This window comes from Trachemys scripta, chromosome 6 (genome assembly GCF_013100865.1).
Source record: "Trachemys scripta elegans isolate TJP31775 chromosome 6, CAS_Tse_1.0, whole genome shotgun sequence".
In the NCBI taxonomy this organism is placed as follows: domain Eukaryota; kingdom Metazoa; phylum Chordata; order Testudines; family Emydidae; genus Trachemys; species Trachemys scripta.
Window position 1 is genome coordinate 114,902,677 of NC_048303.1, and position 27,911 is coordinate 114,930,587.

The 27,911-nt window shown below is 44.0% G+C and overlaps 1 protein-coding gene across 4 annotated transcripts in view; it reads right to left on the reverse strand.

The window, feature by feature from the left end:
- The window catches only part of ECPAS (Ecm29 proteasome adaptor and scaffold), an 86,407-nt gene that overhangs the window by 15,233 nt on the left and 43,263 nt on the right, over nucleotides 1–27,911 (reverse strand). For all 4 annotated transcript variants that reach the window (XM_034773184.1, XM_034773186.1, XM_034773185.1 and 1 more), the window contains 22 exons: nucleotides 26,987–27,067; nucleotides 25,992–26,223; nucleotides 25,057–25,148; nucleotides 23,027–23,161; nucleotides 21,081–21,246; nucleotides 20,418–20,590; nucleotides 19,351–19,452; nucleotides 17,522–17,645; nucleotides 16,282–16,427; nucleotides 15,057–15,111; nucleotides 14,305–14,419; nucleotides 13,189–13,254; nucleotides 12,756–12,873; nucleotides 10,480–10,647; nucleotides 9,241–9,320; nucleotides 7,938–8,043; nucleotides 6,792–6,839; nucleotides 5,834–5,955; nucleotides 3,894–4,044; nucleotides 3,160–3,225; nucleotides 1,058–1,147; nucleotides 739–805 (listed from right to left, as the gene is read on the reverse strand). In XM_034773184.1, coding sequence (XP_034629075.1) covers nucleotides 739–805; nucleotides 1,058–1,147; nucleotides 3,160–3,225; nucleotides 3,894–4,044; nucleotides 5,834–5,955; nucleotides 6,792–6,839; nucleotides 7,938–8,043; nucleotides 9,241–9,320; nucleotides 10,480–10,647; nucleotides 12,756–12,873; nucleotides 13,189–13,254; nucleotides 14,305–14,419; nucleotides 15,057–15,111; nucleotides 16,282–16,427; nucleotides 17,522–17,645; nucleotides 19,351–19,452; nucleotides 20,418–20,590; nucleotides 21,081–21,246; nucleotides 23,027–23,161; nucleotides 25,057–25,148; nucleotides 25,992–26,223; nucleotides 26,987–27,067 — 2,503 coding nt within the window. The remainder of the gene's footprint in view (nucleotides 1–738; nucleotides 806–1,057; nucleotides 1,148–3,159; nucleotides 3,226–3,893; nucleotides 4,045–5,833; nucleotides 5,956–6,791; nucleotides 6,840–7,937; nucleotides 8,044–9,240; nucleotides 9,321–10,479; nucleotides 10,648–12,755; nucleotides 12,874–13,188; nucleotides 13,255–14,304; nucleotides 14,420–15,056; nucleotides 15,112–16,281; nucleotides 16,428–17,521; nucleotides 17,646–19,350; nucleotides 19,453–20,417; nucleotides 20,591–21,080; nucleotides 21,247–23,026; nucleotides 23,162–25,056; nucleotides 25,149–25,991; nucleotides 26,224–26,986; nucleotides 27,068–27,911) is intronic.

Below are 27,911 nucleotides of genomic sequence, written 5' to 3' on the forward strand. Positions count from 1 at the left end.
TGTCACTGGAGCGCAGCCAGGAGGACAATTCTGCTGTTTTGCAGCTAGTGACACGCATAGCCATAGCTGGTCTACAAGGGCATCTGGTTTCAGCCCCATTGTCCCCCAACCCATTAAACTATATTTCCTTCTGGTAACGTAGACGAGACCTGCCCAAGCCTCCCAAATCGCAATAAAGCCTTGGACGTTCCAACAGTAGCGGTGACCCTGATTAGGTTGCCAGTAGGGACTGAACACAAGACTTACAGGTCTAACAGCGTGAGCCACGACTGCCTGAGCTGAAGCAGCAGCAGACTCGTACTGTGAGCGAGTCCCTACAGCGGAACAAAGACACAGCTGGCCAGGGCATTAAAGAAGGTTTCCACACAGTGGGGCAGCACTGCTGAAGCCCCATTCCAGAGAGGAAACGTGCTCTAGCCGTGTCGGGGGACAGCCCTGTTATACCCTTAATCCCTGGTCATGCTGGCAAAGGAAAACGTGCTCGCAACCGCGGTTAAAACACAGCTATCGCTCGTCTGCTTCGGACGTGGCAGGGAGAGGCCCTAGGCCCATTCCAGATCCACTCCCATAACCCCTTTTAGGGCTTATTCCTACCACCCTTTTCTGCGTGAAGCAGCTCCAAGGGAGGGCCGGAGAACACGAAGAGCACTGTGTGCTGGCAGACAATGGAAACCAGGCTATTCAGGAGAGACTCTAAAAGCAACTTAAACCAAACCCCTCTCTGAAAGGAAACCTTACCTGAGTACGGCGTTAAGTCCTGGGGACACTGAGTGGTTAGTGACACAATGACGCTGGCACAGCCTCCCTGAAAGGTTGCAAGAGAAAAATCGATGTTATGAGCGTATTCTACCGAATCCACCAGCTGCACAACAAAGGTGAGGTTATTCGTACACATGTCGAAAAGCAAGTCATGTGGGTGGACAAGAATCCTGATCGGAAATGAGCCGTTTTCAGCTATTACAGCTGCTGCTTCAGAGTCAAAAACACCATAATAGGGTTGGCATTGCAGCATTTTGCCTCCCCCGCTGCCCAAGCCTTAGTAAAGCTGCAGACGTACCTTAGTGCCCAGGCCTATTCCACTTTTGATCAGCTCACACAGCCTAGGAACCAGCTCACCAAGGACAGACACATCCAGATACTGCAAGCACTATGGAAAGGGAAGGGATGAAAGAGTAAATCTTGAGAAGACACTGGAGCCAGGCCTGTACCATAAACAGAAAAGATGCTATTTGCTTTTACTTCACTGCACTTGGGAGCTTATTGTATTGTGTAGCACTCATTTTAAAGGGACACGGTCAGGCCCCAAATATAGATTAGCAGCCTGATGCATCACGCCGTTACACTGGGGCGACCTCACTGAAATCAAGGCTTGCCCCGTTGTAGAGCTGGTGCATCAGAGTGCTGATTTGGCCCCTTTGTATTTTTAAGAAGATATAAAATAAAACCACTATCAAGTAAATAAATTTGTGGGTGTAAATTTTGGCAGGGATGTAAACATTCCCCAGCAACCATGTGAAACCTCAACACCGCAGCGCTAACGCATCAGAACCAGACAATGCTGAGATTATTTCCCATCTCAATCGTCTACGATGTTGATAGCAAATGGAAGGAAATTTCTCTTCTAAAAAACCATGATTTTTTAAATGATCATGTCTCTAACACCAGAAATCCTATCAAAAGCATTGCACTTTTCTCCATTTCCTTCCTAGGGTTTCTATAAATTTAACTCAGTAATAAAAAAAGAAGCATTCCCATTCCAAGTTATATTGCTCATGGAGTTGTGCTGACAATACAGAAGCCCTCACTCAGATTATTAGGACGTTTGGCAACATTGTCACCAAGGGTAAAACTGAGCCATTAGGTGGAGCCCAAGGCATGGTGCATAAACTGGAGGCCTTATGTCTCAAGGAGAGCCCTCCAAGGCCAATACATCCTGTGAGTAATTTGCTATTGCCCTTTATAAGGGTGTCTGCTTCTCCAAGCCACGTGAAATTGTGTCCACATGAGCAGGGGATGCACAGAAAACAAGATGGTTTTGATTCCCTTTACACTGGATGGCTTCGCTGTGAGCGGAATGGGGCCTGTGCCTGACTACTTCAGGGAGCACTGGGGTCTCAGTGAGGTGCTTCAGAGACCACATCACCGAGACCACAATGGCATGGAATGGCCCCAGCACCTCACACAATGGAGGTTTTATTAAGAACAACTGGGACAGCTGACAGCGTCCGTGTTTATATTCCTGTCTGCCTTCATGTCACAGGCTGGGTAAAGAGTGGCGGTCACAGCCCCATCCCTTCTGAAGACGGCCATAGAGTTCAAACTGAAGAAGAGGCCACAGCTGTACTTTTCACTCAGAAGGCAGCTCCTCCAGCAGAGTGCCAGCCCGTGACGGGGTGCCTGGGCACCATGGAAGGCTGAACTCAGGAAAAACAGGTGTGGAATACTGAATAACCTACACCATTTCCAACAGCAGCTGGATTTTCCCCAAAGGTTTCCCACTGAAGTACTGTCCTGGCCCAGATCTAAATGTCTAAAGCACTAAAAACCACTGGTAGGACAGGAGAAAGGGAAAAATAACAGAGCTATGAGCCAGTGTCCAGGAGCAATTCCCTCACACTGCCTCCTGGGGACCCAAGCTGGGAACAAATTAGGAGTGCAGATCCTAGAGCAAGTGGAGATAAGACTACAGAGGAGAAGTATTTGCACTCTTAAAGAAGTGGAGGAGTCCCTCCATGCTAGCATTCAGCATCCCCTGAAATTGTTGGGTCACCCACGGAAGAGCATTAGTTGTCACCCTTAAGAACAAAACACTCCTATGCTCTTCACCACATCATGGGCAGCTCCTCAGCTGGTGCCAATTGTCACAACTCTACTGACCTCAATGGACACTAGATGAGGATCTCCCCATCTGGCCGCACGGCAGTTGCTATGAAGGAGAAGGAAGGCCAGTAGCTACCTGTGTGAAGTATTGGGGGAGGGATAGAAGGTATAATCTAAACGAAGAGGTGGACAAGAGCCCATACCTGAGGAACTCTGACAATCAAATGAATGGTTGTCTGATAAAAGCCTGAAGGGAAGTTCCCCATCATGTTACCACTTTGGTCATTATCCACCCTCCCACATGTCTACTTTAGGACCTTTCCTAAATCCAACACCTACCATATTAATTGTTTCCATCATGGGAGATGATTTAGCAGCACTAAGTCTGGCACTATCCATTGCAGCCTAAAGGAAACAGAACAAACAAAACAGATGTAATCTGAAGCCAGTAGAAAAAGCCACCACATCTCAACATCAAATGCAATGTGTTTCCCCACAAACTCTGACTAGTGCACATTTTCAGATAACTACAGGCAAGAAGCAGATATCAGCAATGGGGCGTTGGGAGATCACCGCAGTCTAGTACCCCTCTCTATTAGGAAAGCCCAGGTTTAATGACGGTGCTGAAAACACCCCCAATCTGATTACTGGAGCTTACATTATAACTAGCAATGGTGCTTCAGATGTTGCATTTCCAGGAAATAGGTGCCAGGTTTGTTAGGGTAGATGCAGCCTGCATATTTACAAGAGGTCTCTGGTTGTTCCATAATTTTACTCAGTGCTGAAGTCAGATTTACTAACAGTTATTGTCAAGATTGCTTTTTTCCCCCTTTATGAAAAGACTGGGGGCACACAATGCATTTAAAAAAATCCTCCAGTAATTCCAGGGTTCTCTGTGTCATATAAAAATAACAGATAACAGTTCAGTAGATACATTAGCTAATTCACTTAACACCTTGGGGTGCCTCTCGCTAAGATTTGCTGATTTATTCTGTTCATGTCTGTGGGAGCCTTGACGCTATCAATCCTTGTGAAACGGCTGTGAAAACATACCCCCTGGTTGTTACACTTACTTTCTCCTGATCCGTAGCGCGGAGACTCAAATAATTGAGAACCTGGGGTTCCAACACGCTTAAGGACTCCAGCAAAGCTGGGATGAGCTTTGGCGCGTGAGGCTTCAGCATAACACCAGCACTTTTACTGATCTTCACAAGAGTGTTAATGCTGGAAAAGAATTGAAGCTCATGTCATTCCACAGCCTTTACAACTCTAATTATTTACAAAAGCCCTTTCCCCAAGTGTAGCTGGCATCCGTGGCAACTCTGTGCTGACACACCACCAGATTCAGATCTGCTGCATCCGTACAAATCTGGAGTATGTCTGCGAAGGGAATTTTTCTGTGTCTTTTCAACTTAACTGAGACCAGAATCTTGCCTAGAGACTCTACTGATACTTACATTGTTCAAGCTATTTTATCCTCTTGCCCCGATTGCCTAGCGTATCCAGTGTGTTGCAAAGAGAATATTATTTAGACACATTTGAACACAGAAACAGGAAGCAGCTGGATTATTAGGTTAGGAGACACTACGCCAAATCAGCTCAGAAACTTCAGTCATCTCTGCACAAGTGAACCCCCCACGCTTTAAAACAATATGTTCAACGCATCACTCCATTCCACACAGGCTGCTGCTCTCAAACACATTCCATGTGTTAGACCCTCCCTCAAACAGTTAGTGGCCCAAGACGTGTGCTAATGGACTGTCACTTGAAAATCAGGAAGGCAACAAAGTACTTTCAAACTCTCACAAGGAAGAAAACAATTCATGAGAGATTTGTTACGGTTTGTTGTTTTTTTTTAATCTTGCTGGATAATAATGTTAATGAGATCAGTTTATTCCTGCAAAAGACAGCTTCACTTCAGCTTTTAGCTAACTTCAGAACCTTAGTTACTGCTTCATTTATTCCACGCAGAAAGATTACAAAATAATAATCAATGGCAAAGTGCCATTCTTTCATCTCAAAGGACCCTAAAGGGATTCAGAAACTAAAATACAAGCATTCAGGACCACGGAAATGCAGCCACCTCTGTAGTGTGCGCAACCAGCCCAAAGAATGCTGAAAAAGAGCGATGCAGAGGGAGGAGCAGTGAAGAAATGTTGGCCAAGGAGACACAAGGGTAAATCCCTTTTCATGAGCATTTTACATGTACACACCATCAGCTTGTGAGGCCCTACAGAAGAGTCTCACATACTACACACTGCCTGGGGGTCAGTTTACTTGCTGAAGAAAGATGGATGGCTGGATTGACTCCTGCTGTGACCTGTGCAACTGCAGTGTCTTTCATTTGTTGTCCCCCTACTTGACTTAAGCCCTGGGCTCAGTAGCACCTGTCCTTAGGCTGGGGAGGGGCCTTTGGATGCCCCCAGGAACTCAATAGGTGCAGAGAGGCTGGATATTCTGAATAGGAGACTTAGGCTAGCTACACTACGGGGGGGTCGACCTAAGATACGCAACTTTAGCTACGCAAATAGCATAGCTGAAGTTGCGTATTTTAGGTCAACTTACCTAGCTGTGAGGATGGTGGCGAGTCGACCGCTGCCGCTCCCCTGTCGACTCCGCTTCCGCCTCTCGCTGCGGTGGAGTTCCAGAGTCGATGGCAGAGCGATCAGGGATCAATTTTATCGCGTCTACACTAGACGCGATAAATCAATCCCAGATAGATTGATCGCTACCTGCCGATCCGGCGGGTAGTGAAGACATGCCCTTACACTATTGCACCAGCCCTGTTTAGTTAAAGAAATCGCACTCTAGGAAACCACTAGAATTCTCTGAGCTGCTGTTTTAACTGGACGAAATCAGGGGGAAGCGAGGGGGCTGTTTTTTCTGGGGATGGGGAGAGGGGATTAAAACGGCAAGTGATTAACGGACACGCTGCAGTTCAGGTGAATAAACCAAATCCCCTTGAACAAACACACACCCAAACCCAAGGGAATGTACAGGCTGTAAAACAAACCTCAGAGCCCGAACTTCAGTCACTGTGCTCATCATTCCTTTGTCCAGCAGGCAGGGCAGCAACACCGCTATAGTTCTCTGGCCCGCTGCGCCTTTGGCAGGGTCGCACATTTTCACACACACCTAAGGATAAATAGGAGAGGCGACGTCACACACGGCTAAATCTTTCCTCAGATTAAACCCAGCACCTTCCCGCATGCGATGGGAAAAGTTACGGAGGAACCAGAGCCAAGAGACTGGGTCACATTCAGACTTCGTGTACGTGGGTGCAGCCCACGGAAGTCAACGCAGTTGTGCCTGGTCATGTCAGGTCTGGGTTTGCCCGTTAGAGCACCATTACTTTTGTATGGGGGATTAAACGCTCAGCCAAATTCCAGCTCAGTGCTATATCGATATTCGCTCTGAATGGGGACGTGGAGACAGGAACCGTGCTGCCTTCCAAATCCAGGCATGGCATCGCCCTGGCCCTCAACAATTGGATCTAGTAATGGAAACACAGCTGCTGTGCAGGTTATTTCAGCCAGATTGGCCCCAATGGTGAATGGCCATAACAGCAGGTCCCAAAGTAGGAGAGTCGCAAACCCCAGGAAGGGCAGCTAAACCCTGTCTCGTCAGCTCCATTTCTATGCACATGTGCACGCGCTGTATACTGTACATAACATCGCTCTTTAGCCCTCTAGAAAAAGAAGGGCACACGGAAGCAGATTTCAGATGTTTTCCTCCAACAGGTCACATTGATTTCAACAGGGGTTATCAGTGTGTACGGGATGCAGGATCACACTTATATTTATCTCCACTGGGCTATAACGTAGCACTGCACCTTAGTACCAGGGTAGTTTATATGAGAGTAATTTGTAATCAAAGGTCATTCTTGGACAGGTGGAAATTAACTATTATACACCACCACATACAACACACCCTCCACATACACAGTCTGCAATGAAGAAGTTCAATTTTACCTTACTTAACGTTTTCAGGGCTAGTTCTGCTGCTTTTCGCACAGACTCCTGCAGAAGAAGTTAAAATTCCATTAAGATTTCATTTAAACTTTGTTTCATCATTACTGACCTACCTGGACTTTCCAGACAAGTATTGACAAATCTGATTCATAATCTGTGAGCTGTTTGTGTATGGTCAACCTCTTATCACTATGTGTGTATTTATTTTGTTCAGATTCCAAAAAATGGGAACCGTGTGCTATGAAACCAATTTGATCCTGATTTACGACTAGCTGTCATTTTTCCATTTAAAGGAGTTCCCATGCTTTGTTCTTCCATGCCACTAATGTTGGAGGATCTGTCCTTTTCCAAAAGGAAACAAAATCTCTCCTGTATGTTTTATTCTCTACTCAGAAGCATTTTTGAAGAATTCGGTTATACTGTTTCTACCAACATCATATTTAGGACTGGTTTTATTTTGCCTTTCACCACACACAGCGAAAATGATGCAATTCCAGCTGAGTTTGTGAAAGCAACAAGGCCTAACCTCTGCCCCTCCGATCACAGCACAATTTCAGATGCAAAGAAGCTTTAGGCCTGCTTGAACAGGCAGGGCTGGATGTTAGGAAACATAAGGCTTGATCCTGTAGGATGCTGAACACTCTGGCCTGCAGAACACTTAAGCGTGTGCTTCACTTTAACACGTGAGTGAGCCCAGTTGGACTACTCATGCGCTTGAAGTTAAGCATTCACTTAAGTGTTGTGCTGGGTCAGGGCCAGACTGTTCAGCACTTTGTAAGATTGAGCAGAATAGAAAACTGTGTGTGCTGTATACGCCCCCCTCAAACCTACTTGCTCTCCCAGAACCGCACAAGATGCTCTGGATAAACCGAGTGGAGAAGGTCTCAGAAGGAATCACAACACTATGAGGAACCCATATGAAGAATTTCCCAAGCATTTTACTCACTGGGACCTGAACAGTGGTGAGCACCTGCAACTTCCATTGGCTTCAGCGGGAGCTGGAGATGTTCTCAGGACCAGACCCTAGCTAACAACTGATTCTTCACAGAGATACTTTTCTAAACTTGCAGCAGATGAGATATTCCCTCCAGATTTGATAATTATACTTTTTGTAAGAGCTGACAATTTAACAGGAAGCTGTATTACCTTAATATCATCTTGCACTCGGAACAGGGTTTCCCAGATTTCTGGAAGTTTATCAATAATGTCATCCAGTGGTCGGCCTCTTAATAAGTCATTCAGTGCTAGACAGCTGCAAACACAGTTTTGTTTCAGACAGGGATACAATACAGAAATAAAATGCTAAAAACCAAAACAACCCAAAAAACCCCACCACACATTACTGTCACCTAAACTTACTTGCAAGGGCAGGCCGTCCTTGGCAGGAAAGACCTCTGGGCCTGACTCTCATTTACATTAAAGCCACTTTGCATCATTTTGGCAGTGGAAAGGGGCCTGAGAGTCAATGAAAACGTAACACACACCTACTAAAAAGCCCCTTTACACTGCCAGAGAGAGGCAAAGTGACTTTGTGTAGATGAGAATCAGGCTCCCCAACTCCAGAATAAAGCAATAGCTCATGACACCCCATCTCCTTCAACAGATACCTTCATTATATTTCCCAGCCCTGATTCACCGCTGCTTTCCAGTGCATGATATTCTAATGAATCCATCTAACTCTGGGTGGGGAGGTGGAACGGAGACATTCGATGGATCAGGTTTGGAGCACAGATTAGATGTTTATGCTGGTTTGCTGATGAGCTAGATCAAAAAATGTTTAACTAACAGCAGCTCATTATCAGAGCTGTATCTAACTGCACCCTCCTATCACCAAGTCCTTATACTACACGCTGATAAATGGACTGTCCATAGACTCAGACCATGACACAGGATACGTCCACACTTCAGAACCCCTCCAAAAACCCAACCAAACACACCACACACAGAGCGGGTCTCAGAGCGCAGGCCAATGCTACGGAGCTTAAAAAAAAGCAGTGCGGACATTTTTGCTTGGGCTGGAGCCTGGGCTCTTAGTCCTGCCCCGCTCGCCAGGTTTCAGAGCCTGGGCTCCAGCCCGAGCATCTACATGGCTGTTTTAAGCCCTGCAGCACAAGCCCGGTTCTGAGCCTCACTGGTTTTAGTTTGCAGTATAGACATTCCCTAAAACTTTTCAGGCTCTGGGATCCCCCCAAGAACGTTGCAATCAGAAGACACTTTTCTTCAGAGCTTTTAGCCCAGTATCACAGCAGGGCTGAATGGGATCCAACACTGAAACACAAGGCGTTGCGGTATATCCTACTTCAGCACGACTCTATTCTAGTGGTGGTTTCCATTCTGTCCACACACCCCGCCCCATCCCTCGGCCCTTTTCCTTTCTAAATCCACTAGAATTTCTAGCGACGTGTTGGCAGTTTTGTTTAAAGAGGAAGACATCACTGTTCAACTATACCTGGATTCTCTGATCCTCCACATGTTGCTGGTCAGGTTGTTGAGCAGATCATCCAGAATCTCCTTCATGTATTTATCGATCTGGTGGAAGAAAAGAAAAAAAAAATCATAGATCAGGAGCAGCCTGCAGCTCCCCATCAAGGCTCTGGCCTTGCAACTGGATCCACATACACGGGTCTGACTGCATGACTGGGACCGTAGCAAGCAAAAGTCCTGGTCTTTAGCTAGTACCTGCCAAGATTTTCCACCTTGCTAAGGAAGGTCTTTGTGGACGAGACACAACGCCCCCAGAGATACCAGCCAAAGTACAGCAAATCCTGATCGACTGTGAAAGGTCAGAGCTGACCTTGCATGAACCTGTTCTGCTTGGGCTGGCTCTCTTGCTCCAGTTTGGAAGAGACTTCCCCTCTGCTGGTTCAGAGTCCAAGGCTGCGGGGAGCCACATTAGCCATGTGGAGAAGGGAAAGCTAGAGCCCTCCAACTCTTTTGTTATGGAGAGGTTTGGAAGCAGAAGCAAATAGGTCTCTAGAAAGAGCAGAAGCAGGATATTTCCACATGCTTGAGAGCCTCCGAAATCGACTTATGCAGTTTTTTATGGGAAGAGGAAGGATTGGGGCTGCTAAGAAGAAAACTCACTCATCCATTCCAGAGTTTCAGGAGCCCAGGGAAGAGAGGGCCTACCACTGAACTCTCCTACCTCCTGTAGCTTGGGGACAGCTTCTTCCACTGAGTCAGCATCTGCTTCTTCCAATGAGCAACCTCCTCGCCACTTCAGGGAAGCGGATCAGCTGATCTTTGGCTGCCACAACCCCAGAGCCCTCTTCAGCCACTGACGGGTGAACCGTACCCTCACAAAGCAGCAGGGCCCCCTAGGGGCTTCTCATAAAAAAGGCAGGAAGTGCTGCAACCCCTCCTTTATGGGGCAGCAGAACTTGAACGTGGCCCTGGCAGATGAGCTCAGGAAGATTCTTCCATGCATAACAGGCAGTGTGGAGACATCTGTGCATCTTCTATTTCTCCCAATAAATTCCACATCCCCTGTTCTACTTGGCTAGGTTAGAACCTATTCTACATAGTAAGAGGTTTCCTCCTTCTCATACAGCACAGATCATCAATGCCTTTCACAAGATGCTCCTCAGTTATTTCTTGCCGAGAATCCTGCTGAGATGCTCAAGCATGTGGCTTTTCACTCCAACACCCTACAGACCCAAATGGGACATGAGAACTCATGCTCACTCACTGCAGATTTGTCGGTGACAAGCGCGTTCCAAATGCTGGTCATAGCCTGTCGAATGCCCATGTTGGGGTCAAACTGGTAACGATAGAGACGGGGAACCAGCTGGGGCAAAAACGGAGCCAGTTGCTCTCCAGCCTTTGTAGCGATCACGTTGAAACCAAACGCTGCTCCCTAAAATGAGGAAGAATGGATGTATTTGATTCGCTTCAGCAGACAAATGCATCTATTTTACTCGTTTAGGGCCCAATTCTGGGCCCACTGACGTCAATGGCAAAGCTTCCACAGAAGTAAGCAATGTAGGATCAGATCCCTGTCACACCCCTGATTTGTCATCGCTTAGTTACATTCCCTATGTCATCTGATTAGTATTAAAGTGAAGCCAAATATTGACCTTAAGGACCAATCCCACAGCTTTGAGTCACACAATCAGCCTCCCAACAGGTGATGCAGCGAATTTGCAGGGAAGGGAGGATAACTTAATAATGTAGCACATATTCTCTCTCCCTCACTCCTTTTCATTTTGAGGCATCTCCTCAGCCCTCCTATCTAGAGATGGTGAGTGAGGGGGGTATAAATCTGTGCAGCAGTGAGCATTACAGTAAGCAGCAGATTTTCCAAAGAAAATGTGTTCCCAAAAGGAATCAGCCACGTAGGAGTTTTCCCTGCACACAAACTATGTTGCGTTTACAAAAGGACTTTTTAAAACAAATAAAAATCTAAGGTTAAAAGGAGAGAGAGAGAGAGAGAGAGAGAGCGCGCGCGCGAGCGCTTCTCTGCATTTCTTTAAAATGCTTGGGATTACTGCTTTGTATTTATCACGGTTTAGAGGAACTCAAATGGCACTCCTTCATCAGCCCTTCTGTAGTCAGAAAGGGGGACTGTCAACCCTCATGCTGATATGTAGCTACTCACCCAAGTAGTCCCATTAACATCAGTGTAACTGAGCAAAATAACTTCTCAGCCGTGGAAGTCGGAGGTTCAGAGTCTAGCCCATAGTGATGACAGTTTGCACTGCTACACTCAGTATTGCATCACAGCTGCCATTTTGCTTCAGGTAGAATATTGTGTCACAAATTTTTGAAAAGCATGGCAAGTAAATACAAAGAAGCTCCCTCTTCATTTCCCCTGCTGGGGCAGTGATCTAAGATCAGTGACAAACCATAAGGCTACTGGAACGGGGGGCAGAATCTATGACCCCGCTGAGGAAGGAATGCTCTTCTGCTAGCAGACATTAGAATCCAGCATAAAGTTGCTGTGTACATTCTGCTGACTCATGACAGCAGGTGCAGCTTGTTAACTCCCCCAGGCTATAAGAGAAAGGTGTGAACCTCCGGTTATAGGAATCAAAGGGCAGAGATAGGGAGGTCCTGCAGGAAACACTGAATAGTCAAGCTTTGGAAGAAAGCTTTGGCAGAGGCTTACGTTCTGCTTAAAGTGGAGATTCCAGTAAAGCCAAATCCCAGCAAGGGGGCACGTGACGAACTTGTGCAGAGCGGACAGGTTATTTGAAGCACGCAGCAGCACTGCCTGCTCGGTTGTTAAAACAACTTATTTTGTATTTCAAATGGGCTAATGAAAAAGGATGTCACATTAATCAAATCTTAATTAAAAAAAGTTAAAATAAACAAAAACATTTTTTAAAAATGAGTTCGAATGAATAGGAATGATGGTTATTTGACTTCAGGAATGTGACAAGTCACATTGTGGCTTTGATAAAGGGTATAATGGCTAAAGAACGTGAGTAGTTGATCTTTTGGTAAATAAAATTAAGAGCAATATTTCAAGGACCGTGATTAAAACAGCTGGTGTGCTGTGACCACTGCTTATCACAATCGTCTCACTGCTACCTCGTGCTCCACCATCCTTTTTGTCAAAGCCACCTGTTTTTTGCCTTAAATTTAGGATTTAAACTCTTTTTAAAAATATTTGTACAGCAGCTACCACACTGGGCCCTTAGCACCTATTTGTTAGGACAGTACAAATAATCAATAATAATATTAACTATAATTAATTACAGAGTGGAATGTGGAGTGTGGATTCAAGCAATGCAAATAATATTCATGATTTGTTGGAATAATTGAAGAAATCTGTAATTCACCATTTCACATGCTGGTAGATTCACACTAGAACACAGTATCTATGGCCAGAAATTGCACCCCAATTGTTATAAGAGGAATGATGCAATTATTGGGTGGTTGTTTGTTGGTTTTTTTTGTTTTGTTTTGTTTTTTGTTTTTTTTACAGCTCACATAGGTATCTGCATTGTTGTATCAAGTTACCTTGCGCGAGTTCCACATGGCATGGTGGTTGGCCAGATTCATGAATTTGTACACCAGGTCTGGCTGGCTGAGGTCACTAGCCAGTGAACAAAGCTCCTTGTAGGTAGAGAGACCCTGACTTGGGAAGGCAAGAAGGAAAAATTAGCGTCGCTTTTCAGTCACAGACAGCGCCATCATACCTATAACTCCACAGAGTCAAGTCATACCCCGGAGCAGAATTCAGTAAGTAATTCAGCTAAGATATAAACATGTGTCCAATCAGTACTACAGAGAAAGAGCTATAGTAACTATTAGAGAGGTAACAAGAGTAACGCAATCAAAATTCTAGACAAGTAAAAACTGAGGAAGGATTTACAAGAAGAGCATGTAGCTCTAGAACAGCAGTTCAGTGCAGAATTGCACCTGTCTCATGGAAAGTCATCACTTAACGTACCCATCTGGGGTTTTGCCAAGGGCTCCCTGGAACACCACTGTTTCTCCAGTCACTTCATGTTTGACCCTGGTGATAAAACAGGCATTAGCTTTTAGTGACTGTCCGGGAACAGGCTGTCATTCACACGCTGTACATTCGAATACCCATGAATTTGTTTCACTGTATTTGCCTGGTAAATTCTTGTTAGTTGCGACCTGATCCTGTCGACTTATGTGCATGCTTAACCTGACACACTGCGAGGCGTCCCGCTGACTCCAGCGAGGCGGAGCATTACCTATGTGTTTAAGTCTTTGAAAGGACAGGGTCTTGCTGTTCAATTCTACATTAAAAAATGCAGCGTATATAAACAACTGCTTTTTACTTCTACCTATATCTGTTCCCAATCACTGGGGAAAGGATCCAAACCCATATTTAGACAAGGTCTCTATTCCATTCCAAAGAACAAAATACAATTTCCATCTGCCTCTTAGTCCCAGCTACCACTGGAATTTTCCCTATATTGCCCCACCCTCCGTTTATGGTCCTCTGAAGTTAGTGGCAACACTCCTATTGATTTCTGTGGGAGTTTTTCTAGCCTTTGTCTAACCTAACTGCTTCCTCCTCTCAGCAGGAGAGCTATCCACTCTACCGTAGAACCATCAATACTTGCTATGTGGTCATTTTAGCTATGATCAAACATTTTTTAAATATCAAAAATATTAGAAATAACAGCAAAATTTAATTTCCAGCCATTATTCCTAGCAACAGGCAAGCAACGGTACTCCCCTGCAGAGAGCTGCTGGGACTGTAAATAATCCAAAGCAGAAAGGACATTGGACTCTCTTGCACAGAAAAGAAATAGTTCTTCATTAAAACTTGATCAGCACAAGATTACATTTGACCCACAAGGCAAACCCCAAAACACCTTTTTAACTTTTCAACCATTCAGCACAGCTCAATAGGCTACAGTTCATTGTACTTAGTTATCACACACTGTCAGACATGTGGGGAGTAGGTGAAAGTTGATTTCCACCATTCTGATCCTAAGGAACCTCTCTCCACAGACCTGTCATACACACACACACACACACACACAGGAAGTGGTTACACACACTGGAAGTTCTGTGCTCACCGTACCTTTTGCCAGTCATAAGCGTATCAACAAGCGTGGTGACCAGCTCCTGTTGATCTTGTTCACTACCTAGTTCATACACTAGCCCAAGGCCTTTTGAAGCAACGTCTTGGCTAAGTTCTGCAACAGATTTCATACCATAAAAGCCAAGTGTGTAAGTAGTAAGAAAAATACCAATGAAGAGAGACAATTAAAATAGGAGCTAAAGAATGGGATCTATGACATGGTTAAATGACATCGAAGGTGCTGGGGCTTAATCCAAAACCCAGCAAAATCAATAGAAAGACTCCAACTGATTTCCGTAGGCTTTAGATTAGACCCCTAGGCACCATTTCTTCAACTGGATCTATGCAGGTGGACCCCTGTGCTGATTTAAATGGAGCACAGCCAAAGGTCTTGCCCATGTGGATCCAACGGCAGGATTGGAGCCCTGGTACACAAACCAAACAGGGGAGCCCCATTGGTCTCCACTCTACTATAGTCCCAGGAGATGGGGAAAGCATGCCTTCCCATGGAAATTTTGACACAAATTGGTTAAGGGGGAGAGAAATGTTTCACTTGACATTTCTGCCAACAACAGCATGCAAATGTGTCCATTTTCCAGTGAAAATTAATATTTCTACAAACATCTTTCAGTGCTGAACAATAAAGGTTTAGATGGTTTTATGTAACTGCACTGAATAGCAAAAAGATTCTCTCCCCTCTGTTAAGAAACTGTTTGTTCAAAGACAAAGCACATAGATATGGTACTACTTACCGTCATTATCAGACAGAACTGAAACAAATGCACTTTGAATCTCCTTGAGATGAGACTGAAAGATGAAAGAACATGTATTTTTTATTCTGGGTTTTTGCCTCCTCTCAATTTCATCTAACAGGGTCTAGCAGATACACTCCGACTATTTCATTGCTGTCACAATTGTAGTTCAAACAGACATTACAAGGACTGCACTCATTTCCTGAGAAGTTAGAAACAGGCCATCTGAAGTTCTGAGCTAATAATACTTTGCATTCATCGAACATCTTCCCTCCAACCTCAAAGCAATTTACTAAGTAAACATAAGTGTTACTCCCTTTTTCCAGATGGGGAAAGAAAGGATGCGGGGGAGGAGGGAAGATGCAGGAGGGGGAGTGTCAAGTAACTTGTCCAAGGCTGCAAAGTGAGTAAGTCAGAAAGAGAACCCCAAACTCCTAGCCCCTGTGCTAATCAGAAGATCGTATTGCCTCCTTGAAGCCCCATTATGGAGATGAGAACTCTGCAAAAATAACCTGATATGGGGCAACTGTGCCAGTTTGAAATTTAGTAATAGTTTAAACCTATGTAGCATCTTTCATTCCAAAGCATTTTGTCAACTATGTACAGGCACCTTGCTGCTGAAATTCAGCCACCTTGGGATGGAAGGTGGCAGCCAACTGGCTCATCATTGCCTATTGCATCAGAGTGGTGGGGAGAGGAAGTTTTGGCCAAAACCACTGGGGTAAACTCCTGTATTTAGGCAGAGGACCAGAGGATCTTTAGTGGTCATACAGAGTGGACAGGCCCTCAGTTTTAAGGTCTCATCCAAAAGATCCCAAACGCAATATTAGTTTATCTGCCTTTGGAGGGCAGAATTGACCCTGCTGGGATTTGAACCTGTGGTTCCAAGTAGTCTGGAAATTTCCAAACTGGTTTATTCTTAGAGATTTAATGTTCTGCAATGAGAAATCCTTTAAAATGCCAGTGACACCAACCCCCTTTGCCTAAGAGAACAGGTCTTTGGTGCCATATCCTGCAGCCCTTATGGAAACAAAACCCACAATGACTTCAGTGGAAGTTAAGAGGCCTATTAAGGCTGTAGGACTCCAGGAGCAGTATCATCCCAGCGACACAGGGCATGCAGGTGTTACATGAAGATCTCAGCGAGTACATAAGGAAAGAAAGAGGTAACAGCAGCGAGGGGAGAGAAGGAAGGGGGCAAAGCAAGACAGAGGCAGGTTGTCACCTTAATTTCTTTGTGTGTGCTCAGCTTCTTCACCAGTGACAAAAGCCAGATGCAGGCTGCCTGCCTGATGTGGGGGTTAGGGCTGACAATGTGCTTATTCAAAATGAGGTCCAAAACCCAGGGGACCACGTCATTCACTTTCACATCTGTTTGGATGGAATAAAAAGATGAGGAACATTACATCGACACTGAAACACACACGTGCTTATTGTCCTGAACGCATTCAATCAACTCATAGATAGCTCTTCATTATGCTGTAAGCCCTCACCCTGCACCTTCAGCACTGCCTACTCATTAAAAGGCCCTGCAGGAGACAACGGGAGTTTTGCATGAGTAAGGACTGCTAAATAGGCACCTCTTGGCCCAGTCTTAAAATATCCTTGGCTAAGATTCTGAACATCCGGTAAAAACGCACAACAATCCTTGGACTAATAGGAATGGTGCAGACTATGCCTGAATGTGTTAGTGTTTTATTAGTACCCAAATTCCCCAGAGGGACTCAACCTAGCTTCTACCTGATCCTGCAAACACATATACATGTGCTTAACACCAGGCACAATTGAGATCAATGGGACTACTCATACCTATAAAGTTAAGCACGTATGCAAGCGTTTGCAGGAATGGGGCCTAAGATTGAACCTATGGTTTTTGTAGGCAGCATTTTTCCATGCTCACTTTCTTCCATATCCAAAAATCCGATTAGCGAACAAAATGTGCACTAGGGTGCATAAAATCGGATAGATATTCAAGTCCATGCGCACGCAAATGCAGTTTGTTCATAGCAATCCAAGCGTTTGTGTACAAAACCTCCGGCAGGAAAAACCAAAGATTCCGTTTTAAAGTCTGGGAAATTTGGCTCTAACTGTTTTAAAGGACTTATACATATTAGATCTGAAACAAGCGTGGGAGAGCAGAATAAATGATCAAAGTGTAAAGCAGTTAATTGTAGATTAGTAAGAAGCTGATTTAAACAGCACACACTTCAAAAATCTTTTCATTGAAAAATATCAAGAGACAGACTGGTCAAACGGGGGGAAAAGCCACTAAATAGTAAAAAAACAGGCAAACGGACCGGTGAAGGGCCCAAACCTGCAAGGTACGGAGCACCACCTGGGAACTGCTAAGAGCCTCCAACTCCCACCAACTAGAATCAGTGTCCCAGAAGTGCTCAACTCCATGTAGGACAGGGCCCTCAGGTTCTTCATTCCACCTCCAAATCTCCCACATCACCAATGCATACCTGCAGGAGGAGTATACTCTTCCTCGGTGACCATCCAAGCATCACGGGCAGCCACTGAGCTGGTGCCTATTGCAGCACTGGTAATGGCTTCACCAACAGTGAACTGAAGTTCTATTTGCTTGGCCTGGAAAATACAATAGGTCCTCGCTAAATAATCACCTTGTTACTGACCAACCCCAACAATTCTCCCCCCAGTACTGCCGCAGTCAAGTGGCATTTTGCAGAGATTTTCAAAGCTCCCTAGTTTGGATGCGCAACTGCCCGTTAAAATCGACGGCAATTCAGTGCACAAACCCCCACGGCAACTTTGAAAACCTCAGGCTTTTACTTTCACAAAATGCTTTATGGAATATTTGACAGCCTGCTATAAAGTCATTAACACTGTTCTGCGTTTGTCCAAACCAGGGAACAAAGGTGATGCAGCGTCCTGGACTGAAAAACAAAAGGTTTATTCACTTTATTCAGCAAGCCCAGTCGTTGGTGTGAAATATTGAGGTTTTATTGTACTAGGCAGAAGTCAAATAAAAGATTCCCCTACCCACCACTTCAGGGAACAAACTGCTGTTAAATGTTCTATCCAGACACACTGAAAAGCTGAGTAGCACATTCTAACTTCAAGAGATGGAAAGAAATTCTTTTCCACTCACCAGGGACACGCGAGTAAGATTTAGCTTTGTTCTGTGTCCCTCTACCACTTCCTCTCTATTCCTTTTACCTGCATCAGGCGCAGAACAGGCACGGAACTTTGCTACTCATTTAATTTATATATACATAATTTTTTTTACTATGACATGTAGCCCATAGGCTTAATTTTCAAAGCCGCTGAGCACCTGCAGTTCCCATTGACTTCAATTAGAGCAATAGCTTCTCAGTTCTTGGCAGAATCAGTCCCTTAGCTTATTGTCTTTCCAAATTAGTTTCCTGCAAGCTCACATAAATCTTTGTGCTCAAGTAAACATTTTATACAGGAAGCTCTCCTGTCCTCGGAAAAGTTCTAGGAAGAGAAGCGCTGCATTTTGAAAGGCCCACTTTGAAGATACAAACAGGATGACCTTGTCATTTTTGTTGCTTTTACAATCATGTCATATTACAGGGCTTGGCCACGGCAGCATAATTTGATATTCACTAGTCACTTCTGTATTTGCTAACTGCTCAATGTGATTATGATCAACTGAGAAAGGGAAAACCAACATACAAATGCAGAACACTACCCTAATGTGCAAGAAGTTTTTCATTCTCCCTTCCAGCATCTCATTCAGTAAATTAGCAACTCTGAAATACTGTGCAGAATGGAACAAAATACATTTCCAATATAGAGCAGAGTTCCGGGATTAATAAAACAAAACAAAATTGCTGATTTTTTCTAAAATGCTTAATTCAGCTGAGCTACACCACGCAACGTCTTTTCAATACAATTTCTGTCCTTTGTTTAAAATTTGTCACAGGAACAAGATATTTTGACATTCAATGTGTATCTTTAGTAATTTTAAAAGACCAGATTTTCAGAAGTGGCCTCTAAAAGCGCCCGTTAACGCAAGCACTTACACCCGTGCTTAACTTTACAGACATAAGCAGTCCCATTGACAATATGCATGTAAGTGTTTATGGGACTGGGAGAGAAAACTGAGGCCACAGGTTTTACATACACAAAACTTCTCTTCACCCTCTACCAGCCTGCTTGCAAATAGAAAGAACAGATATGAAAAATGGAATGAGTCACTTCAAAGAGCAGCTCCCATTTCCCTTTGTAAATGTGGCCCAAAGTATTCAGAAAGCCAATACTAATTGAAACGCTCATTGTGGTGTAAGGGAGAATGTTAGTGCCTTACCTCCACAGAATCCATTAGTCCTTGCAACAGTAGTTTCTGGTGGGGAAAGTCTCCATCTCCCACTGGAAAGTAACCCAGTGTTTGTATCGCTCGTTCTTTCATCTTAAAAATAGAATCACAAGATTTTACTCATAAACCCAGCAGGCACTTTTTCAACATAGATGCCTCCTAATTTGAAATCCAGAGCTTTTATTATTACTCTTTCACGCCTTCCCACTGAGTTTAATCACAAGCTGTCATAGATTCCTAGAAATCAGAGATGGGAAAAACCTACTAGGTCATGCAGTACATCCTCCTGCCAACGCATAACTTTTCCCTACAGCACAGCACTAGCTGGATTAAAAAAAAAATCACTGGAAAATGACCCAAGTGGTGGAGTTTCCCCTCATTCTATTTGAGGTCCGGTCCAGAGCCTAGTCCCTTTCACACAGTACTGTTAGAGAAGTTCTTCCTGATTTTCAGCCACAATATCCCATTTTCTACACTCGGGGGGCGGGGGGAGGAATCAATCTAAGTTACGCAACTTCAGCTACATGAATAACGCAGCTGAAGTCAACGTACTTAGATCGACTTACCGTGGTGTCTTCACCCCGGTGAGTCGATTGCTGCCGCTCCCCCGTCCACTCCGCCTGTGCCTCTCACCGAGCTGGGAGTACAGAAATCAACGGGAGAGCGCTCGGGGGTCAATTTATCGCGTCTAGACTAGACACGATAAATCGACCCCCGCTAAATCGATCCCTGCCCGCCGATCTGTCAGGTAGTGAAGACATACCCTCAGTTTCATCCCAAGAAGATAAAAAACACAAAAACTATTATTCATTCAAGGGATTTTCTAACAGCCTTTGACCTAGCTCTCCTACACTGAAGCCAAGGGTAAAACTCCTATTGACTTCAGTGGGAGCAGAGTTAAACCAAGGCTGAGCACTTTTTGAAAATGTCATCACCAAGGCTGTAAGGGTGATGTCTCTCTTAACTTGATAGGTAATCGCGTTAGCCTCACTTTAACCCAAAACAAACAAGAACAAATATGCCAGAAACAAAATTTAACAAACCAAAAAAAATCTTGCCTTATTTGTTTCCTTGCCAGAAGGGATTCTGGTCAGTAAACTTTCAACAAGATGCAGCTTTGTAAACCCGGTGCCTTCGTTGGGAATTGGCAAGGGGCCGTTCCTGCCAATTTCCCCCAGTGCTGTACAAGCAGCAACTGCCAGGAGCGGAGAGGTGCTGTCCAAAAAGGAACCTACAGAGAAGCAACAGGATGACTTGGTTTTTGGCTCTACAACCTAGATGCAGTCAGAAGTATCTTTTTTTTTTTTTTTTTTTTTTTTTTTTTTTAAAGAAGAGGCCAGGTTTTGCTCTCCTGTATAACAGAGAGAATCAGGAGTGAAGGCAGAGTAACAATAAAGTAAAACCAATTTAAGTGAGAAGAATATACCACAAACATACACCTGTGTGCACCTGCTGGTCTCTCACACGGGAGTCTATTTCTTAATTAATATTGGAGTAGTGAGCATTGTTTACACCTGACCAGACAACAGAGATGGAGACAGTCTTAAAGACTGGCAAATCCATCAGACAGGTGTTACTCAGCATCAAGGCCACTGTCAGTTCATGCAGCCAACCTGAGAAATATCCTGAACCAGCTGTGACTGGAAACTATGCTTACATAGATTCTCATGTCAAGAACCATCAATGCCAAGGTGCAATACAATAGCCAAGAGTGAAGTTACCTATTGTTTCTGTTGTGGTCTTTATGAGCTGGTCTTGTTCTGGCATGACAACAATATTTGGCTCTTCAATGTCATGCATCTCCATCATTCTGGTTTTCCTTTTGGCCAGGTACCTTCCTACTGTGAATCCCAAAGCCAACAAGGATCCATGTTGGATCTCCGGGTTCTACAGACAATACCAACATGGTAGGAAATCTACAGACACAATCATGCATTTTACATAAAGCGTACATGAAAAGACAGATGTATAGGTAGGCCCGCTGGAAAGGTACAGCACGAAAATTCTGAGCAATAGCCCAGCCTATGGGGCTTTCCATAGGTTGTCGGTACTGTCAATGTTTTCTCCCCTGGAAGCCTAAATTGTGGAGATTTTCAATAGCTAAAGGATTTAGGAGCTCAAGACACACAGAAGGTCACTGGGACCTCCACTCCTAAATTGCTTAGGATCTTTTGAAAACTTCCCCCTCAAGTTACCAGGAGAAAAAAAAAAAAAAAAAATCTGTAATCCTTTAGTTTATAAATATATCCTTCCGAATGTGAGCAGTGCGGTCTTCCCCAGTTTGCACATACAAGAGACTGAAATAAGGGGCCAAGCTCTGCTCTTGCTTACTCCAGATAAAATCCCTTCAATTCAGTGGAGTTACTCAAAATTCACAATCGAGCGCACAATTTGGTCCCATCATTCTAGATAAGGTTAAAGCAAGAACATTAATTATTTCAGCATTGATCTTTGTATTAGAAATGTCTAGCTAATGTCTTGTTCTGGATTCAGAATCCAGTAGTCTGGATTAATTTGAAAGGATACTCTGCAGGAATAAGGCTTCAAGATTTAAAAGATGCAAACAACAGAACTGCATTTTTTTTTTTAAATGTTTTTGTTTGATCCTCAACATACTACTGTAAAAAGGAAGGGGAAAGAGTAGATCTAGGGGGGACTGGAAGATCTCAAAGACAGAATGAAAGTTCTCATAAAAAGTATTTCTTTTAAGAGAGAACTGAGTAAAATAAAGACTATTTTGTTTCTAATGTCTCAGCTTAGCTTTAAACCTGGGAGTAGTCCCATTTGACTTCAAAAAGAACATGGTGTTAAGGTACTAGTAAAATAGCAGATTACTGAGATCTACGTAGGGATTGAAATCAAAATAGTTCTTTGGGGAAAGGATCTAACTCTTTCCTGAGACTGCGGTAGGTGAGTCGCATCAAGAAAATTATTTGCCTGATTTCTTTGGGGGGGGGAGGGAGGCTGAATTCCTCATTGTTTGCAATCCTTTTAGTCAAGGAACTCAGGTAAGCGCCAGATCTATGAATATTGAGAGGAGGAGAGGGGCTCAGAGGGAAGGAAGGAAACCCCATCTAGTAGTGAGAACAGTCGTGGGAGGTGAAGGCTGTGGACCATAAAACCATGCCCTACCTAGCAAAGGCTGCTGGGTAGGAGAAGCTTTCACTGGCCAGCGGTGAAGGGAGGGAGGGAGCTATGGCTTAGCCAGGGGAAGGGCAATGAGTGACCAGCTAAATACTTCCTAAAATCTGTGCTTATCTTTAATTGCTCATCAATTAAAAAAAAAAAAAAAAAAAAAAACTTATACCTGCTGGAGGTAGCTGGTGCAACCCATTATCATGCAATAGAATGATGACTGTTTAACTGACTAAACTTCTTAATAATGGTTCCTACCTGTCCTGGTTGTGCTCAGGAGAAATGTCAAATATTGACTGAGTATAGTTTCAATTATTTATTTACTTAGAAAAGCTGTTCTGCTCAAATATAGCAACATTTTTTTCCTACCTCCAACAAGAAACTAACTAATTCAATGGTGCTTTTCCATTTTTTAAAAAAAAATCAGTAAGTAATAAATTCTGGACGGCTAGAAGATTAACATCTTCAATTAAAATGTCCCAATTAAAAAAAAAAAAAAAATACATGAAATGGATAAAGAGAATGTAATTACATGATTGTCTTTTGCTGTCTTGATCAGTTGCTGTACAGAGGACTTCAGTTCATTTCCAGACATTGTAGACAACACTACAGAATACAATAGTGCTGCCAGCTCACGCATCTCTTCCTTGTTAGTATTCATCAGACTCTAAGTTAAAAAAAAAAAAACACAACGACAAAGATGGAACATACTTCACTGATGTTCTACCTTTAATACAGTAGCACACAGTTCAGATGCAACTACCCACCTACACTCCATATTTTACTCTAAAGTTTTTTTTACCCTTGGAGTATTATTATCATCACTAAGTAACTTGCTTAGGACCCAGTTCAGCAAAGCACTCGTGCTTAGGTTTAAGCATGAATAGTCCTATTGCCCTCAAGGGGACTACTCACATGTTTACAGTTAGCATGGTGCTTAAATGCTTTGCTGAATCAGGCATTTAAAGAAGAAATTTCATGTTCCCCAGCCATAGGGAGCTAATAAGTGCATGGAATTGTACAAGACAACAATTCCATAGTGCCACAGAGTAGGTTTTCCTTTCGTTTGCTCTTTCCTCTTCACTTAATAAAAAGAAAAAGAGCTGAAGAGATTAAACCTACTTAATGCAAAGGCTGCAAATGTCACAGACACAGAAGTCAAGAAATGGAAAAGTCACAGTTCTCACAGCAACATTAATTCACCCATGTTGTTTGTATGTGATATTTTTTATTACCTAGACTGTTAAAAAGGTCTGGTTATTATGGCAACGTTAGCATAACAAACATAATATAAACATTTGTTTCCTGACTTGTGTTTTTAAGTTTATAACCTTACTATTTGCATTTAACTCCACACACATGCTTGTGTGTGTGTGTGTAGCGAGAGAGAAATGCAAAAAGTAGGGGTATAAACTTAAACAACGTTCTTAGGTCACCTGAATCCTTTCATCTGAATTTTGTGTACATACACACACACCGCCCCCAAATGGAAGGATTCAGGTGACCTGAGAGTATGGGGGGAGGGGGGGGGGAGAAGGAGGGGGCCAAAAAAAATAAGTTTATCACTACCAGAATACTGCCAATGGAGTTATATAGCGTGATTCAAAACTTACAGCAGTATATTAGACTGCCCTCCACCTACCCACCTCAAGAGAGCTGCCAGAGCAGTTCCTCTCACTGGTAGATTTTTACAGGGTGAAGTCATACCCATGAACTACCAGAGAACAGAACTACTCTGACAGAAGTGAAAGATCTGGCCCTCAGGGTATGTCTACACTGCACTAAGACACCGGCAACTGGCCCATGTCAGGTGACTTGGGCTTGCGGGGATCTGGCTATGGGGCTGTTTAATTGCTGTGTAGAGGTTTGGCTTGGCCATTAGGCTGGGATTTGGAACCCAGGAGGGGGAGGGTCCCAGAGCCTGGGCTCTAGCGCAAGCCTGAATGTCTACACTGCAGTTAAACAGCCCTGTAGCCCAAGCCTGAGTTAGCTGTCACAGGCCAGCCACAGCTGTTTAACTGCCGTGTAGACATAGCCCTCAGAGTCTACCAATGTGAGGAACACAGGGTATGTCTACACTGCGGCTGGGAACGTGCTCTCCAGCACAAGTAGACAGACAGGCGCTAGCTGCTTGAGCTAGCATACTAAAAATAGCCATGTAGCTGGGGGTAGCATGGGCAGCAGCTTGGGCTAGCTCCCTGGGTATGTACTTGAGTGGCTAGCCCGAGCCACCACCAGTGCTATCCCCGGCTACAATGGGAAGCACACTCTCAGCTGCAGTATAGATGTACGCTTAGTAGCATCAATTCCTACCTAAAACTATGACTTAGCAAACATATACCTGATCACAGAGAAATGAACTGAAAGAGAGAGAACTCTTTGAACAGTGCAAACGAAACCCGCAAGAGACATAGGAAATAAAAATGTTGCAAAAAAGAATCTCTCACTCCTCAAGATAGTACTGATCATCTAATTAGCTACCTGGAAAATTATTAGGTCTTGAAATGCCAGATTTTGCAAAGGTGAACAGAAAAAAAAAAAATCCACGTGTATGCAACGTACCTTTATCCAATCTATTTTGTCTGCAAATCTGGTAGCTAGTTTTTCTGGATACACCGAAACAACTTCTAGAAGACAGTACATGACTGGCAAACCTAAAGAGTAAGTAAAGAATCAAGTTTCAGAAAATGAAATACAATTTTTTCTATTTACAACGAATGGAAAAAACAGGCAGATAATGCTGCATCAAACAGTTCAATGCAAATTTAAAATATCTCAGATAATATGGAATGTCAAAGTCATAACTTTATTTCTGACTACTCTCTCTCTTATGGATGTCAGACAGGCAAATAGTTAGTATGTGAATGCATATTTCTAGTAAACTGTTTTAAAGGTACACCAGTAGTTTGTGTCGAAACTTTAAATTGTCTCCGATAGCTGATGAAGAGTGTTGTTCTACAAGGGCACAGGCATGGACTTTTGTTTTTGCCCATGGGTGCTCCCCTCCTCTCCCCTGTGAGTGGTGGGCGGGGCCTCGGAGGGAAGAGGCGGGACAGGGCCACTGGCAGGGCCTCAGGGGGCAGGCCCCAGTCCAGGCATCAGGGCACACAAAAGATTAATCCAGCCCTGTGGGTGCCGAGCACCCCCTACTTTTTTCAGTGGGTACTTGAGCCCCGGAGCACCCATGGAGTTGGCGCCTATGTACAAGGGAACTGTTCAGGTGTGCAAAGACTGTAATAAACACTGACAATGACCTGGAAATTCTGACACCCCAACCTTGTGGCACTCTCTCTCTCCTTAACCCCTTTCACACTTGTGTGCGAGGGAATAACTCTAAACCACAAACTGGGATAGGACAGTTTGGGTTAGTTCTCATTACAACTTATGGTTCACTGAAGCGAAGTTCAGGGTATTGAGTATGCTTGGCCAACGCTCGTTCATAAGTTATAGAAAGAGCTTTTCTTCTTTACTCAGTACCATGGCCTATGGTTCCTCACCTCCAACACCAGACAACAGCTGCTGAAGAAGGCCAATATAGATTTGCACTGGGTTGGTTTCTCCACTTTTTGAGGAAGATGACGATGATGAGGAAGATATGAAGTTGCCAGACAGCAGGTTTCTGATATAACGGCCAATTGCTGGAGCATGGTCTTGCATGTCAGCTAAGTTCTGAGAGGATGGCACCACACCTGCGCTATGAGCAAGACACATTCGCAGGTACAGGACTATCTAAACAGAGAAGAGAACAAGATAGGGTTAAAGGTATTTCACAGGGAAACAGGAGTCAGATCCAGCAGGCCCCCCGGCCGTCAGCCCCTCTAGGGGGGTGCAACCAAAAATTGTAACTCAAAGGGGGTGCTCAGCTCAAAAAAGTTTGAAAACTGCTGGACTAAGTCATACGGATCAAATACAAAGGTGCTTCTAAACTGGAGTAACTTGCATCTTTTCTCAGCCAGTTCAGCATGTAAGTTACACCAATTTAGCGTCCCTTAGCCCACATTGTGTAAGTAACGCAGCACCTCTGAATTTGGTTCATTGAGTCTAAGGATCATCACTGACATCAGGACCATCCTACCTGCTACCAAGCTATACGAGCAATGTCTTGGGGGTGCAGTATCTTCTGCCTTTGATTTCCCACTGTTGGGGGGGGCGGGGGGGGAGACGACCGTCAGTGCCTTCTTTTGTGAGGTTAGGATGCCAGGTGTGTGCAAGGAGGCATGGTCAACACATCCTCCTCAGAAAACCATCCCTTGACCGTGACACACCAACTACTGAGCTACCTCAAATCTCCCTTTTTAGGGAAGATTATTGAGGAGGTTGTGGCAAAGTCAGTCAGATAAAGTCCCCAGAATTCCTTAAAGAACTGAACCGAGATTGCCTGAGTCCCAGGTCAGTGCCTGACATCCTATCACCACTGTTCTCCCAGTGTCCCATAGGTTAAATAATGACATGTAAGAATGTATCACTATTGCCGTGAGACAGACACAATTACCTCTCCAAACGTAGCAGGATTGAAAGGCAGGACTGCAGTTCCGGTCATGTATTTAGCAGGAGTTTTCATTCGGTGAGAGGCCTAAACAACAAACACATACATTTAGCAGGGGTAAACGCCAGGCTGTAAATGGCACACATACTTAGTAAGAATCTTTTCTGCTGCAACTAATTGTACCACTATCTTCCACTCAGCAAATGTAATTATAAAGAAAACACTGTGCATTTGCATAATGAAGCTAACCAGAAGATCTCAAAAGTGCGTTAGAATCATTAATTAAGGCTCACAACTAGAGCTGGAATTTCCTTCCACAGGAAAACCTACAAATTTAAAAAAAAAAATTATTAAAAAAAAAACAACCACATTTCATTTCAAAAATTTCAAACCAAATTCCAAAAAAGTTTCCAAGCTTGGAGACTGCCAGCTCAGGCTAGCAAGAAGCCAGGAAGCTTAGGAGCCAGCAGGAAACCAGCCTGGTTTCCCCTGGAAACAAATCAAAATCAACACATTCCCACAGAATGTTTCAATTCTGACAAATCAACATCTTCCAAGAGTAAAAGATTCCGTCAGACAAGCTTCCAACCAGCCCTACTTTCAACACCCCAATAAGCTCGGCAGATATTAGTTTATCAGCATGTACGATGGCTCTAGGCCTGGATTCAACAACTGCCGAATCAATTATGTCCTCAAATTCTTTGCTTAATTGGGGCACTAATGAGGCACAGACAGCTTAAGCAAGCGTCCAAAGTCAAATGAGTGGAAGACTTTGGATCAGAGCCCATTACTCCACGCTCTTGAAACACTGGATCTTACTCCTCCTTTAAATTTAGTTCTCTAGACTTTGAAGACAAGAGATAAGCTCATTTATGTAGGGAAGTCATTTTGCACACTGACCCTGGCCGTAAAGTGTTCTTATATGGACCAG